General features: G+C 36.9%; 1 protein-coding gene across 2 annotated transcripts in view; it reads left to right on the top strand.

Moving 5' to 3' along the window:
- Window positions 1-16219, top strand: part of RSF1 (remodeling and spacing factor 1) — a 144578-nt gene that overhangs the window by 25339 nt on the left and 103020 nt on the right. For both annotated transcript variants that reach the window (XM_040630901.1, XM_008707444.2), the window contains exon 2: window positions 15794-15885. In XM_040630901.1, coding sequence (XP_040486835.1) covers window positions 15794-15885 — 92 coding nt within the window. The remainder of the gene's footprint in view (window positions 1-15793; window positions 15886-16219) is intronic.

Genomic DNA, 16219 nt, shown 5'->3' with positions numbered 1-16219 from the left:
CATCTGTGATATTTAAGTTAAAATTAATTAAAATTAACTAAAAGAGATTGTCAGAGTGGATTAAAAAACAAGCCCAACTATATGCTACAAAAATCCACTTTAAGTATAAAGATACAGTTTAAAATGAAAGGATAGAAAATATATACTGTGCAAAGCTAATGATTAGAAAGCTGGAATAACTATACTAGTATCAGAAAATGGAGATGTCAGAACAAGAAACATGAGATATAGAAAGGGATATTTTGTAATGCTAAAGGGGTTAATTTATCAGGAAGGTATAAAAATTCCAACAGTGTTTTCACCTAGTAACAGAACTGAAAAATAAGTACATAATCTAAAGGTATAATTGGAGATTTCAGCACCTCTGTTTAGTTGATAGTGCAGCTAGACAAAATAACTCAGAATATAGAAGACATGAGCAATGTTCTCACAAACTGGATGTTACGGACATTTCTAGAATGCTGTACCAAACAAAGTAAAAAACGCAATGTTAAAATGACTGATGATGCCTCAAATGTTAGTGAGGATGTGAATCAACTAGAACTCTTAATACAGTAATTGTGGAAAGATTAAATAGTACAACTACTTTAGCAAAATGTATGGGAGTTTCTTATTAAGTTAAGGCTGTGTCCACCATACAACCCATCAGTTTCCTTTACTGTCTGCCCAAGAGAAATAAAAATGTATGTCCGCACAGAGACTTGTACAGATGTTCATAGCAGCTTTACTTACAATAGCTATAAACTAGAAGTAACCGTAACATTCATCAGATGAACAAATATATCTATACTGTGGGATACTACTCACATTCAAAAGGAGGGTCTAAGTAGTGTCCACAATAGCCAAACTGTGGAAATAGCCCAGATGTACATTGACAGATGAATAGATAAAGAAGATGTGGTGTATATATATAATGGAATATCACACAGCCATCAAAAAAGAAATATTGCCATTTGCAGTGATGTGAATGAGAGGGCATTATGCTGAGCGAAATAAATCAGTCAGAGAAAGCTAACTATCATATGATCTCACTGATATGTAGAATTTAATTAACAAGGCAGAAGATCATAGGGGAAGAGAGGGAAAAATGAAACAAGACAAAACCAGAGAGGGAGACAAACCATAAGAGACTCTTAATCTTAGGAAACAAACTGAGGTTTGCTGGAGGGGAGGGAGGTAGAGGGATGGGGCAACTGAGTGATGGACATTGGAGAGGGTATGTGTTGTAATGAGCACTAGGTATTATATAAGACTGATGAATCACAGACTTGTACCCCTGACTTGTACCTCTGAAACAAGTAATACATTATATGTTAATTGAATTTAAATTTAAAAAAATTTTTTTAAAAAAGGAGTGGACTGGTAATACATGGAAGACTTGGCTGCACCTCAGAAACCTTCTGCTGAGCAAAAAAAGCCAGACAAAAGTGCATACAGTATAATTCCATTTATATAAAACTCTAAAAGAGACAAAGCTGGAGTGACAGAAGGCAGTGGTTGCCTGTGTCTGGGAGTGGGATGACTAACTGGAATAGGGTCCCAAGGGGACCGACCATTTAGTCATTCTCTTTTGTTTTGTGTTTTGCTTATCTTAGTCTGTTCTCTTGTTATGTTAGGAAGCTTACTCATTCATGAAAGCCAGTTCATGGTTGGCCACTGGTAAACTGGTAGCATGGGTAAAGTTGATTGGGTGGCATAAATGCACGTTGTCATAATGTATATTCTATTGCACATTTTTCGTTTAGCAGTTTTAGAAGTTCATTGTCTGTTTTATATCTGGTTCATTAAGTATGAGCATGAAACATGTGTTTTTATTAACTTATTTGCTAGGCAGTCAGGTGCTAGAGTTAGGAGAGGTTCATGTTTATGAAAAAGCTTTTTTTTTTTAAAGTCCAAATCATCCATTCATTTAACAAGTCTTTATTGAATGTGTGATATGTGCTAGGCACTGTCCTAGGTGCTGAAGATTCAGGCTTGTTTTATGTTGGCTAGAGTTGATCAAATAGGCATTTATGATTCAGTGTGATGCATAAGTAGAATCATTTTGGGATACCCATCAGGGACACTTAATCCTGATAAGGTAAAAGCATGGATAAAAGAATGATTTCCCAAGGGAGCAACAGCCAAACAACTCTGGGGATGAATAGAGGTGGGTTGAATATAGAGGGAACTGTATGTGTTAAGATCTGGAGTCTAGAAACAGTATAGAATGTTTGGGAATTCCAAGAAGTTCTGGTGTTGTTGAGCCATTAAACCCAAACCAGCAACTCATTACTCTGGACTTCTTGTTACATGAGAAAAAGTAAACACCTGAAGCCACAATGGTTAGGTTTTTTTGTTACTTGAATACCTAGCACAGTGAAACAGCATATTTAAACTGAAGGAAAGGTGCTGATGAGATAACTTGGGGACAAAAGAAATGAAGTTCTAAAACAGAAGCAATTTTCAAGGAGAGGGCAGAAGTGTAGGGTCTGCAATGAAATTTAAAAGGGGACAAAAAATAAGAGGAGAAATCAGAAAAGTGTTGTCACAGGATGGCCAGGTTTTAAGAGGGAAGATGGGGTCACCAGTGTCACATGGTGCCAAATTAAGACAAAAAACTAAAGCATCTATTTAGTTTAAATAATAGAAGTCAGATTATGCTGGGTTTGGAGCAAATGGGACAGGTAAGAAAATGGAGACGGAATTCATAGAACTTTTTTTTCCAGAATGATAGGAGGGGAGTATGTGTTAAATGGAGAGGACTTTTTCAAAAGAAATCTCCACAGATTTCTTGTCTTACCTGTTGTTTGAGGCTAGCAGTAGTTAAAAAAAAAAATCCATTGTAAGTCATGGGTAAATGAAAATTCGTGTAAATTTAACATTTTGTGGCTTTTCCGGAGACCCAGTCTTCAGTAAACCACTCTTTTTTTTTTTATGATTTTAATTATTTATTTGACAGAGACAGTGAGAGAGGGGAACACAAGTGGGGGGGGGCGGGAGAGGGAGAAGCAGGCTTCCCGCTGAGCAGGGAGCCCAATGCGGGGCTCAGTCCCAGGACCCAGGGATCATGACCTGAGCCGAAGGCAGAAGCTTACGACTGAGCCACCCAGGCACCGCAAGGAAGGGTTTTTTAAACTGGAATATGTCTATGCTTTTTGTGTTGTCTGTAAACTTGTTGAACATATTTGCAGAAATTTTTTATGTTTACATTTTTCTTAGGATGTCTGTAGCTTTCATTCAAAACTAAGAGGTCTTAGTATTGGATTCCGCAACAAGCTGACCCTGAGACAAAAATGTTAGTGCACGTAGTTTATTTGAAAAGCAATACCAGGAAACACTGATAAGGGAAGGGAAAGTGAGACTAGGAGGGGGAAAATTAATGCAGGGTGTGTTATTAAGTAAGTTAACATTATAAGCAATAGGAGCTGAATCCTCCTGTTGAGTTCTGAGAGAGTGTAGGTAATATCTCAGATTTATCCCAGCCAAGGGGTAGTGGAGCTTCTGTCAGTGACTGGTTTAGGGCTGTTCTCAGGAAGGGTTAACTCCCCTGCTCTCTAGTCAGAAAACACTTGCATGTGGCTACAGGTTGGCCTGCATTGGAATCTGGCAGTGAGGATAGAGGTGAGGTGCTGCCAGCATCTATTTGCTACAGAGGTAACAGTAACAGTACAATATAATTTCATATCTTGATTGATTTAAAATATTTAAAAATTGACGGAAATTCTATGACATTAAGGAACTAATTTTTACATAGTAATAGTAGTATTATGGTTATTTTTAAAGAGTTTTTATCCCTTAGAGATACACAATGAAGTATTTATGGATGAAATTATACCTGGAATTTGGTTTAAAATAGCATATTGTGGTGGGGAAAGTCTCTTGGGCATATGTTGATCATTGCTGAAGTGGGCTGATGAGTTCATGGTTGTATTATACTAGTCTCTATTTGGGGATTTGTTTTAACATTTCATAATGCAGTTTTTTGGTTTTTTGTATATTTGAGTATAATTAGCATGAGGTATTATATTAGTTTCAGGTATACAATATAGTGATTCAAAAAATTCTGTACATTACTTGGTACTCATCACAATAAACATACTCTTGATCCCCTTCACCTATGTCACCCATCCTCTCCACCTCCCCTCACAACCAGTTTGTTCTTTGTATTTAAGAATCTGTTTTTTGTCTCTTTTTGTTTGTTTTGTGTCATTAAATTGGACGTATGAATGAAATCATATGGTATTTGTCTTTGATGGACGTATTTTACTTGGCATAATACTCTGTAGGCCTATCCATGTTGTCACAAATGGCAAGATTTGATTCTTTTTTGTGGCTGAGTAGAATTCCATTGTATATCTACCACATCTTCATCCATTCATCTGTTGATGGACACTTGGGTTGCTTCCATTTCTGGCTATTGTAAGTAATGCTGCAATAAACATAAACAAAGAGTACATAAATCTTTTCAAATTAGTGGTTTTGTTTTCTTTGGGTAGATACCCAATAGTGGAATTACTGGATCGTATAGTAATGCTGTTTTTACTTTCCTGAGACACCTCTGTACTGTTTTCCACAGTGGCTGCACCAGTTTGCATTCCTACCAACAGTGCATGAAGGTTCCTTTTTCTCCACATCCTCACCAACACTTGTTATTTTTTGTGTTTTTGATTTTGGCCATTCTGACAGGTGTGAGGTGATATTTCATGGTGGTTTTGATTTGCATTTCCCTGATGATTAGTGATGTTCGGCATCTTGGTTTGGTTTTGTTTTCTTCTGAAATGTTCAGTGGTACCACTTTGCTGAGTAGAAATATCTCCGTTTGAAGTTAAAGAAGTTCAGGGTCGTATGAATGGTTAAATAACTAACATGAGACTGCAAAAGACACGTGCACTGTTTTTTCCTTAAATTGTCGTTCTCAAATGTTCCACATGAATCAGTTCCTTTAAAAGTCTTCAGGCAAAACTTATTTTTTAAAAAAGATTTTATTTAGTTATTTGACAGAGAGGGAGCAAGAGAGAGAGAGCGAGCGAGCACAAGCAGGCAGAGTGGCAGGTAGAGGCAGAGGCAGAGGGAAAGGGAGAAGCAGACTCCATGCTGAGCAGAGAGCCTGACATGGGGCTCAGTCCCAGGACCCTGGGATCATGACCTGTGTCGAAGGCAGATGCTTAACCGACTAAGTCACCCAGGCGCCCCCAGGACCTATTTTTTATTGCTCTTGTTTTGCTGATGCTTCAGTTGAGTTTACTTAAAAGTCACCAACATTTTATTCAGATCCTCTGGTTTACTTATTGATCATTTTTAGCAGTCTCCTGGCTGGTCCCCAAATAAGGTGTCAGCATTTTGCTTTTAATAAGACATGATCACCATCTGGTGGTGAATAACAGTAACTTGGTTTGTATTGCTTTACGGTTTATAAAAGTGTTTTCATATACATTTTCTCATTTACTGAAATAACTGTAGAAATTACAATGAACCCATTTCTGCTAAGATTTCAAGAAACTTTAGGATGACATCGTGTGTTACTCATCTATTTATCTCTGCTTTTTAAATGAATGTTGATTGAAGGTAAAGTGTGAACTGTTCACTTGTTAGCAAGGAATAAAGACAATGTGTATTTCACAATGAAATGGAGGAGTTTTTGCTTGTTTGTTTTGTGTTTAAGTAAGTTCTATGCCCAGTGTGGGGCTTGAACTCAAAATTGCAGTATCAAGAGTTGCATGCTCTACTGACTGAGCCAGCCAGGTGCCCCCATAGAGGTTTTTTTTTTTTTTTAAGATTTTATTTATTTGAGAGGCGAGGGAGGGGGAGAGAGCGAGATAGAGAGAAAGTGAGGAAGAGTCCAAGAGCAGAGGGAGGGAGAAGCAGACTGAGCAAGGAGCCCGACAGGGGCCTTGATCCCAGGATGCTGGGATCATGACCTGAGCTGAAGGCAGGTGCTCAATCGACTGAGCCACCCAGGTGCCCCAATATGTCTTCAGTTAAACAAATAGACTTCTGTATTTGCTCCTATATATTGCTCAATGGGTGCATTCACCTCTTCCATTCCTCCCCTCAAAAGGGAGAGAAAGGGGAAAAAATAAACTGCAAATAAGTTGTCTTGAGTTAGTGATATCACTTGATGACCCACACAGCGAACTGAAGTCCAAAGCCACTTTTGCCATCATTTTTGTCTCCTCTTCCTCAGAACTCTGCTGCATACTGTTAGTTTACATAATTTCTTTCTCTCTCTCTCTCTCTCTCTCTCTTTTTTTTTTTAAGAGAGAGAAAGAGGGAAAGGAGAGGGAGGGGGAGAAGGAGAGAGAATCTTAAGGGCTTGATCTCTCAGGACCCTGAGAACGTGACCTGAGCTGAAATCAAGAGTCCGGTGCTTAACCGACTGAGCCACCCAGGTGCCGTTCTCTTTGACACCCGTAGCAGCTCTTGTTTTTACTTTCTGCTCTCTCTCCCTGTTGCTTTCCTTCTCTATTTTTCTTGTCTATTCCAGTTCATCAAATCGTTTAGTCAGTCAGGAACTGTGCTTGGTACTGAGAATGCAGTGATGAAAAAGGCAGTTTGATCTGGTCTTTGTCTTCATGGAGCTTAAATCTAAGGATGGGAGAAAGGAGGAAGAGGAGATAGATGGTAGATAATTACAAAGTGAGACTTAAAGATAATTAAGACTATATGAGTCTGTATTGCCCTCACTAAGAGTATATACTACTGTGGATTTTTATAGTTGTAAGTTTTTCAGAAAGCAATTAGGAAATGGGGTGACTATTTTAAAATTTTAACTGCAAGAATGGATTGGGAAATAATGGTGATGGTTGCACAGTATTGTGAATCTAATGCCATTGGAATGTACACTTAAAAATGGTTAAAATGGCAAGTTTTATGTTATTTGTATTGTACCACAATATAAAAAGTTAATCATGTAATATAAGAAAACCCATTGATTTGTATACTTTAAATGGATGGATTATATTTTATTTATATATGTGTGTGTATATATATATATTCAAGTGTATATATGAATTACATCTCAATGAAGTTGTTACAAAAAAAAAAAAAGAGTGGATTAGGAGTAGTAATACTCTCTGTTGCCACAGCATCTGCTAGCTGAATTACATTTTAGAAATAGCTAATGTACATAGACCGGAGCAACCCAAGATCAAAACCCAGAAATGGAGCTGTGCAGAAAGGGTGGCTTGATTGATAAGTTAGGTCTTCTGAACTGTTCCTCTATGTGTTTGATACTTTAAGAAACATTAGAAAGAGCCCTGGGCTTGGAAGGTTTGGGCTCCTGGTTGGCCTCTGCTTGGTGGAGAGGCCACATCACATCTTAGTTACTAAATTTTCTAGTCTGTCAAAGTGTGAATTAGATCATTGCTTTCAGTTCAGAAATTCTAAGATCCTATGGTTATTGTGTTATTATTAGGCAAATAAATACCTGCCTCAGTACCTAGACATAGGGATTGACTATTAGAGGTGGAGGACTTTAGATCAACTCCGTTTATGGACGAGAAAATTGAGGTTTGTACCTCTTTCTCCTGATTTTGTCTAGTGCTTTTCATAATACACATATAATATAGCTTTTAAGTATTAGTTGAAATACTAAGTTCAGACTTTCAAGTGAAATGTGAACGTTTGAAATGATGAAGAGCATCAGAAATAAGACGTTACAACTAGATTTATTTGACTTTATTATTAAATGTTTGTGTGTATATGTTTCTTTCCTAACTTAGGAGTATAATTTAACAGAAGGTTGTGGTTTCTGCTTTTAAAATGAACAAATTAATTGGGATCACATAGAAAACCAATATATTGTCATTTCCTGAGATCAAGATTGGTGAATGTGCTTGTTAGAAGCTTTCTACATTTTGCAACTTGCCTTGAGGGCACTTCTCTGCGTCTCTACTGCTGCAGCCTTAGGTGGGGCCATCATTACCTCTTGCCTAAAATGGGGCTATAGCCTCCTAATTAGTCCTGTTTGCTTCCCTCTCATTCATTCCTCCCAGAGCAACCAAAGTGACCTCCACATCTCCTTTACCTTTTTAAATTTTGGAAAATGCAAAACATAGAAAAGTAGAAGCTTGTATAATGAACTTCCATATACCCATCACCCCCCTTCAGTACAATTTTATGATTTTGTTTCATCTGTAACTCCACCTACCCACACCCCCACCCTGCTGCCTAGATTATTTTGAAGCAGATCCTAGACACAGAATGATCTTTTTAAAAACTTGGATCATGAAACTTTCCTAAATTCCTTCCTCAAGTTCTCATTACACTAAGAATAAAATCTAAACTCTTTACATGGATCCCAAGGCTTTATAAGATTGGCCCTTGTTCATTTCTCCAACCACACTGGTAGCAGCTTTTGGCTGCCTCAGGACCTCTCCACAGGCATTTCTTGTGACTAGCATGTTCTTCTCTTCCTTGGCTTGGTTGGCTGCTTCTTCAAGGTCTCATCTTTATTAGCCTTTCCCTGATGGTTTTACTTTATGTAAATTGATTCCCTAGAATGTTAGCAATTGGTACATCTAGATGAAGGGTGTACTAGTCTTTCGACTTTTCACTATGTTTGAATTTGTTGGGGGAAAAGTCCTCCTCCTTAAATACTATCACATCACCCTTTATTTCTTTTTAATATATTTATTTGAGAGAGAGAGCGCGCACAAGCACAAGTGGGTGGGGGAAGGGCAAAAGGCGAGGGAGAAGTAGACTCCCTGCTGAGCAGGGAGCCTGACGTAGGGCTCTATCCCAGAACCCTGAGATCATGACCTGAGCTGAAGGCAGATGCTTAACCGACTGAGCCACCCAGTGCCCCTATTTCTTTATTTTTAAATTTGTTTTGGGTCTTTCTCTCCCTTCTCCCTTATATACTCCTTAAGTCTTTCAAGGATATTAAATTGAGTAGAGAGAAAAGAGAGAAGGAAAATAACATCTGATTAGAGTTGAAGGCGTATCGTACTGGAAACCATTGCTTCAAGTATCTCAGATTTTCCTCTGCCAGGGTGCTGTTCCTTAAGTATAAGGAAAAAGAAACCCTTTAGAAACTGACTAATGTGAGTGTGGCTCACATCATCTTACCCAGAGAAAGGCCTTTCCTCTCTATAAAGAAACATCTACCTTCTCCTTCAGGAAGGAGTGCTGAATTGCATGGTTGGTACACTGATTACTTTCTTTGTAGCAGAGACATTTTCACAGTTTTGGTTCTGAAATAATCTGATCCATGTTTGGTTTCTCCACCTATAAGGGAACAGCAGTATGGTTCCAAAAGAAACTCACAAACCTAAAGTGGAGCTGCAGATACCCCTTGGTTTATCTGCCTGCATTACAGCTCTTCTTGGATTTATTTTTCCCATTATGATAATAAGCTGAGTTTAGTGATTTATATTATACTCACTTGGCATCTCTGAACTATTGTTTTTCAGAGAGTGGCCCAAGTTACAGTTCATTGTCTCAAGCTATTTGCTTTTCAGAAAATTTAAGAATGATTGATTAAGTGAATTATTTGAAGATAAGGTATATAAATATATAATAATTATTTCAAGGATCAAGTGGTCTGTGGGAATAGTCTCATAATTGCTAAAGCTGTGCTCCCTCAACAGAGTTTGGACAAACTGGGCAGGAAGTAAAAAGTTTATTGTAACGTTAACTTTTAATCATTGTATCTGAAATCACTGTTCTTTGATCAATGACCTAATACGAAATCAACCATTTTTGTGACAAAGTGTATCTTTGCTTACAAGTATAGAGGACGTTTAAGTAAAAGACTTTATTGAGAACTGAAAAGAATTCTAACATGTAGTTATGAGCTGCTGTAAATTTCGACCATTTAGAAAGCAGAATTATAAGTAGTAAGACTAGAATTGTAGAAGCAGCAGCATTATTAAGGCTTGGTGCTGGAAAGATGCCTTAGAAAAATGTCCAAATATAGAACATATTTGGGTGATTGGTTCAGTAATATGGTCTGGGGTTCCACCAGTTTTTGCCACTTCATGCCTACATCATCTTGGCAGGGCCTTCATGAATTCACACGGCCCTGACCTTTTCTTCTGCTTCAGAATCTTTCACCTCCTCAGGCCTTGTGAAAGAAATGGGTCAGTTAAAGGTTATATATCAAACTATGATGTGAAAGGTAGAGGTTTTAGTTCAATTATGACAAAACCCGTATTTTTCAGAATGACATAGAGTTGGTTAACAGATTATAGAAGGAAGTTAATTACCTAATATTTCAGCAGTGAGACTGTTTAGAAAATGTTCCAGGTGATAAATAAGTGAGTTCACAGATTGTCACTGTGTTTTTTAGAAAACGATCATGTGTTTTAAGAATATGATCGATAATTTATAGCTGCACTGTCCAGAGTCATAGCCACTTACCATGTGTGTATATTTAAATTTCATTTAAAAAAATTTAAGGTGTAGGGGCACCTGAGTAGCTCAGTCAGTTGGGCGTCTGCCTTCATCTGAGGTCGTGATCCCAGGGTCCTGCTCCGTGGGGAGCCTGCTTCTCCATCTCCCTCTGCCTGTTTCTCCCTCTCCCTCTGCCTGCCATTATCCCTGCTTGTGCTTGCTCACTCTCTGTCAAATAAATAAGTAAAATCTTTAAAAAAAAAAAAAACCAAAAGTGTAGTCCGTCAGTTTTATTAGCCACCGATCAGCTGTTGCTGTAGTCACATATAGATGGCTACTATATTGGAAAGTGCAGATATAGACTCTTTCCATCATCATGGAATGGTCTGTTGAATAGACAACATGTTTAGAGAATACAGAGTATGGGAATTTTAATATTTTCAGTTTATGATGTTGCTTAATTTTTCTTTTGAAGTTTTTGCCTGCTTATCAACTGGCAAAATTTTAAGAGCTATTAATATCCATAAAGGTGCTCAGCTTGTCAGTTCTATTTGTTTGTTTTTCAATTAGCTAACCTGTAGTACAGCACTAGTTTCAGATGTAGTGTTCAACAATCCATCAGTTGTGTATGACACCCAGAGTGTCAGTTCTATTTGTAGCAAAAAATATAAGCAAATCAGATGTTAACTTAGACCTATTATGGTGATTATTTTGCAATATATACACATGTTGATTATGTTGCATACCTGAAATTAATATAATATGTCAGTTATATCTCAAAAATGTAAGTAAATTATTAGCAAATAGTGGGTTATAAATTTTAGTTTTAAATATGCCACCTCTGTATGATCCACTACAGTAACCACTAGCCATAAGTGGCTCTTGAGCACTTGAATACGGCTAGTGTGAAATGAGATGTGCTGTAAGTATAAAATACACACTATGTTTTGAATACTTAGTCCAAAAAATAAGATGTAAATTGAGTGAAGGGGGTCAAAAGGTACAGACTTCTAGCTATAAAATTCATAAGTCATGGGAATATAATGTACGTCATGGTGGCTACATTTAGTAATACTGTATTGCCTGTTAGAAAGTTGCTAAGAGGGGTGCCTGGGTGGCTCAGTTGGTTAAGCGTCTGCCTTTAGGCTAAGGTCATGATCTCAGGTTCCAGGGATCGAATCCCACATTAGGCTCCCTGCTCAGTGGGGAGCCTGCTTCTCCCTCTCCCTCTGCCACTCCCCCTGCTTGTGCTGTCTCTCTCTCTCTCTCTGTCAAATAAATAAAATCTTTAAAAAAAAAAGTTGCAAAGAGTAAATCTTAAAAATTCTTATCAGAAATTTTTTATAGGCATGTAAGGCAGTAGATGATAATTAGATTTATTGTGGTGAACATTTTTCAGTGTATACAAATATTGGATCACTATGTTGTACAGTTGAAAATAATATAATGTTATATGTCAATTATACCACAATTAAAAAAAATATCAAGTAAAAAGTATGTAAAATATCTGGTATTTTAAATCCTCAGTGTATATTGAAATAACATTGGGATATATAATGTTAAATAAAATACCTAATTTAAGTTAATTTTGATCTCATTTTTATGAATGAACTACTAGAAAATTTGAAATTGTGTGGCTCATCTTATATTTGTTAGTGCTGTGCAAGAGCCAATGCTCTAATAAGGAAATCAGGTAATAAATAATTTATTTATTTCTACATGCCTAAATCAACAAGGATTATATTTGTCAAGTGGGCCAAAAACCATTTTTTTGGCGTATATTTATTTCTATCCTGTTAGATTTTTAGAAATAGTACCAATTATATCAAAATGTTTTTTGTGATTTTATATATCTATGATATGGAAGATATGTATAAAACACTGATATAAGCTTTAGTGAACTGCTAAGGGAGTGATACAGGCAGTGTGAATATTTTGGTCCTTCCAAGGACAAACATGTTGCTGGAATCCTTGGAAGGCTATCACAGAGACTTAGGGCCTTTTATTGATGAGACACTGAAAGAGAAATATGATTCAAGTGGGGAGAAAACAGTAAGCTGGAGGGCTTAAATAAAGCCCAGATAGGTAGTGGTCTGGGTATGTGAACAGGCCAGAATGATTTGAATCAAGGATTTCAGTCTAAAAATGAGAGAGGAGGATTGGAGAGTTAGGTTGAGACTGATTTATGAGACTCTGAGGCTACGATAAGAAATTTGGATGAGTTTAATATAGGAATTTAGGAGCCAGAAAAGGTGTCAGTGAATGAGAAGTGTTATGAAAACAGTATTTTTGCAAGTTTTTTTTGGGTTATAAGAGATTATCATAGCTATTTTTCTGACGTGAGACGGTAGTGTGATATCCTGGAGAAATTGGGGGAAAGAGGGAGCAGGGTTGAGATGTATGACGGCAGAATCATCAAGACTATTGTGTTTGGGGAAGGCAGAAAAGGAAAAATCGAAACAGTCCTTGGTTCCTCAAGGATCACGATAGAAGTAAAAATAAAGATGTTTTAGCTTTATGTAATGTTTGTTTTTATACTTTTAAAACTGTAAGATAGCTAATGTAGCCCTTTACAGATGAGGAGTCTGACATTCAGTGTTTAAAGAACTTCACCAAAATCCTAGTCACCTCGTATTAAGTGGTAGAGCTGACAACTGAGCTCTGGTCTTTTTTTTCCTACTGTGTTGTCTTGACATCTGCTCAGTTGCCTAGCCAGTGTGTAAGGTTTTCTTGACTTTCTCTATAGCTTTGCACAACCAGTGAATCACAAAATTCTATTACTTGTTTCCTAAACATTTCTCAGATATGCCCACTTCTGCCTGTACCACCTCTACCTAAGTTCAGGTTACTCCCATCTTCCTACCTCCTAAAACAGGCAAGCAAATAAAAGCTGTCTGTTTTCCTGCAATTCAGTTGCTTTCTAAAATGCAGAGAGCACTCTCTTGCCTAAACTTTGAAATAAAATGTAAACTTCTTGGCCTGGACATTTTTTTTTTTAATTGTACCACAGTTTATTTTTAAATTAAATTAAATTAATTTAAAAAGCTTTTTTTATTTGAGTATAGTTAACATACAATGTTACATTAGTTTCAGGTGTGTAACATAGTGATTTTTTTTTTACTATAACATTTTTTTATTATATTATGTTAGTCACCATACAGTACATCCCTGGTTTTTGATGTAAAGTTCGATGATTCCGCTCTTCATGATCATGACCTTTTTTTTGTGCCCATGCCTCCACTTCCGTGATCATTTTATTTTTTAGTCTTTTGCATTTGTTGTTACTTCTGTACGTAATGTCCTTTCCCCCCCTTTTCTCTGCTCCACCCTCAATCCCAAACTTAGGTTTGGGCTTAGTATAATAGTTTATGTACTTGTCTATAACCACTCCTCCTGTGTTTCTCCCCGACCCCCACCTCCAACCCACCCACTATCTAACCCCCTAAGAAGACTCATTAAAGATGGAGGCTTTTTCTCATGTATTGGTAGTGGCCCCACAGAAATTTGTTGAATGGGTGAATGTTTTTATACTTCAGGGTCATTTCAAGTTAAAATTAGCTTTAGTGGAGAATGAAGAGTCTGAAAGAATGACTGAAAATTAGTCCATCATTTCCCAACCTGTTCTTTAGAGCACTTGATTCCTAAGATAAGATAGTGTATGTTTCACACGAAAAAATTCCATGATGAAACATATTAGGGAATGTGCAGATTATATCCTTTTCTTGGATATTCACAATGCACATAAGATTAATCAATAAAGATGTCAAGAACTCCTGCAGTAAAACAACAACAACAGCAACAACAACAACTTTTTTTTGGGATCCAATATTTTTCTAATGTACTTGATTATAGAACCTTTTTAGAGAGTATACCTCCAATTTCTCCTGGGTTACTAGTGGTATTTGGTATTTGGGAAATGCTAAATTCGATAGGCATATATGTGTTTCCTTTATTTCCCTTGAGTCTAACTCATATAATTAACCTAATCAGATCATGCCCAAGGGATATATGGAACTCTGGTTGTTTATAGTTAGAAGAGAAAACCTGAGGGAAGATAAAACAATCTTCAAATATTTGAAGGAAATTTTGAATTTTGAAGGAAATATTATAATAAGAACCAGGGAACGAAGGTGTAGGAAGGCAGATTTTGACCATTATAAGGCTAACTTTCTAATGACTAGAACTTCAGAAGATAAGTCAGTTTTCTGTCCCTAGAGGTTTTCAAATAAAGATCCTTAGGGATGCTATAAAGGACTTTAGCACTTAGAGAAGATATAGATTGAAAGAGTAGTTTTGGGAAATAGTTCGAAAATCATTAGACTCTATTTCTGAGATATCCATCAACTTGGAATTTATATTCCTTGATTCTTTTCTAATTCTATGGATCTGTGTCTTGGTCTGCAATCTCAGTAAATTGTCCAAATATGTGTTATGAGAAATAAATACTGTTAGAAATTTTAGTTGTATGGTTCAGGGCTTTTACTTGATGGTATTTTTTTTTATAGGCTTTATTTTATAGAGCAGTTTTAGATTCACAGAAATAGCACAAAGTACAGAGAATTCACATTCTCTCTTCCCCAGCACATAGAAACCCCCCACTATCCACACCCTGGCAACACAGAAGTACATTTGTTACAATTGATGAACATACATTGACACATCATTATCGCTCAGAAATCCACAGTTTACATTCAAGTGTATTTTTTTTTTTTTAAGATTTTTTATTTCTTCATTTGAGAGCGAGCGAGAGCTCGAACAGGATGGAGGGTCACAGGGAGAGGGAGAAGCAGGCTTCCCACTGAGCAGATAGAGAGCCTGACAAGGGGCTCCAACCCAGGACCCCAGGATTGTGACCTGAGTCAAAAGCAGACACTTAACCAACTGAGCCACCCAGGCGCCCCTCAGGTTCATTCTTACTTGATAATACTTTGAAAGAGAATGTGAATGAATATTCCTTCTCATCTTTAAGATAGTGGTTTTCAGTTATTTCTTGCCCTAGTTTAGTCTTTTCTGATTCGGGGTCTAAAAGATAGCTAAAATCAACATCATCTATTTTGAAAATGTATTCAGGGTTGGGGTAAGTTCTTTCTTTCTTTGTCTTTCTTTCTTTCTTTCTTTCTTTCTTTCTTTCTTTCTTTCTTTCTTTCTTTCTCTTCCTTCCTTCCTTCCTTCCTTCCTTCCTTCCTTCCTTCCTTCCTTCCTTCCTTCCTTTTTCTTTTTAAGATTTTATTTATTTATTTGTCAGAGAGAGAGCACAAGGAAGGGGAGCAGCAGGAAAAGGGAGAGGGAGAAGCAGGTACTGGATCCTAGGATGTGGTATTCAATCCTAGGATCCCTGGGATCATGACGTGACCCTTAACCAACTGAGCCACCCAGGTGTCCTGGGAAAGTTCTTTTTTTTTTTTTTTTTTTCATCTTAAATGTTTATAAACGTTTTATTCTGCTGGCTAACAGTATTTTTTTTTGTTTTTTTAAGTACCAAAAGAATTGGTGGAGCTCCATTTGAAGTTGATGAGGAAGATTGGCAAATCTGTTACAGCAGACAGATGGGAAAAATATTTGATCAAGGTAAATATTAAGAATTAACCTTCTCTGTTACTGAAATATTACTTTAGCATAAATTGATGTGGTTCTTAATATGCTTAACTTTTAAAATGGTCTACTAAAGATTGCAAAATATGGCTTAGAAATCCAGATAATTGCTATTAGTCTGTGATTCTCTTCTGTAGCTACTAAGCCGGTCTTTAGTCGTAAGGTTAGGTTTCAGAGGCGTTCTGTCTCTCTTGTGCCTAACACTGTGCCCAGAACTCTTCATGTCTTCTCTCATTAAATCTTTAAAATCATCCTGATCAAATCAAGTAAGACATAGATAAGGCAAAGAAAGTTGTCCTTTTTCCTTGAG

The sequence above is a fragment of the Ursus maritimus genome, unplaced genomic scaffold, assembly GCF_017311325.1.
Source record: "Ursus maritimus isolate PB19 unplaced genomic scaffold, ASM1731132v1 scaffold_16, whole genome shotgun sequence".
Lineage (NCBI taxonomy): Eukaryota > Metazoa > Chordata > Mammalia > Carnivora > Ursidae > Ursus > Ursus maritimus.
This window is presented reverse-complemented; position numbering and strand designations above follow the sequence as displayed.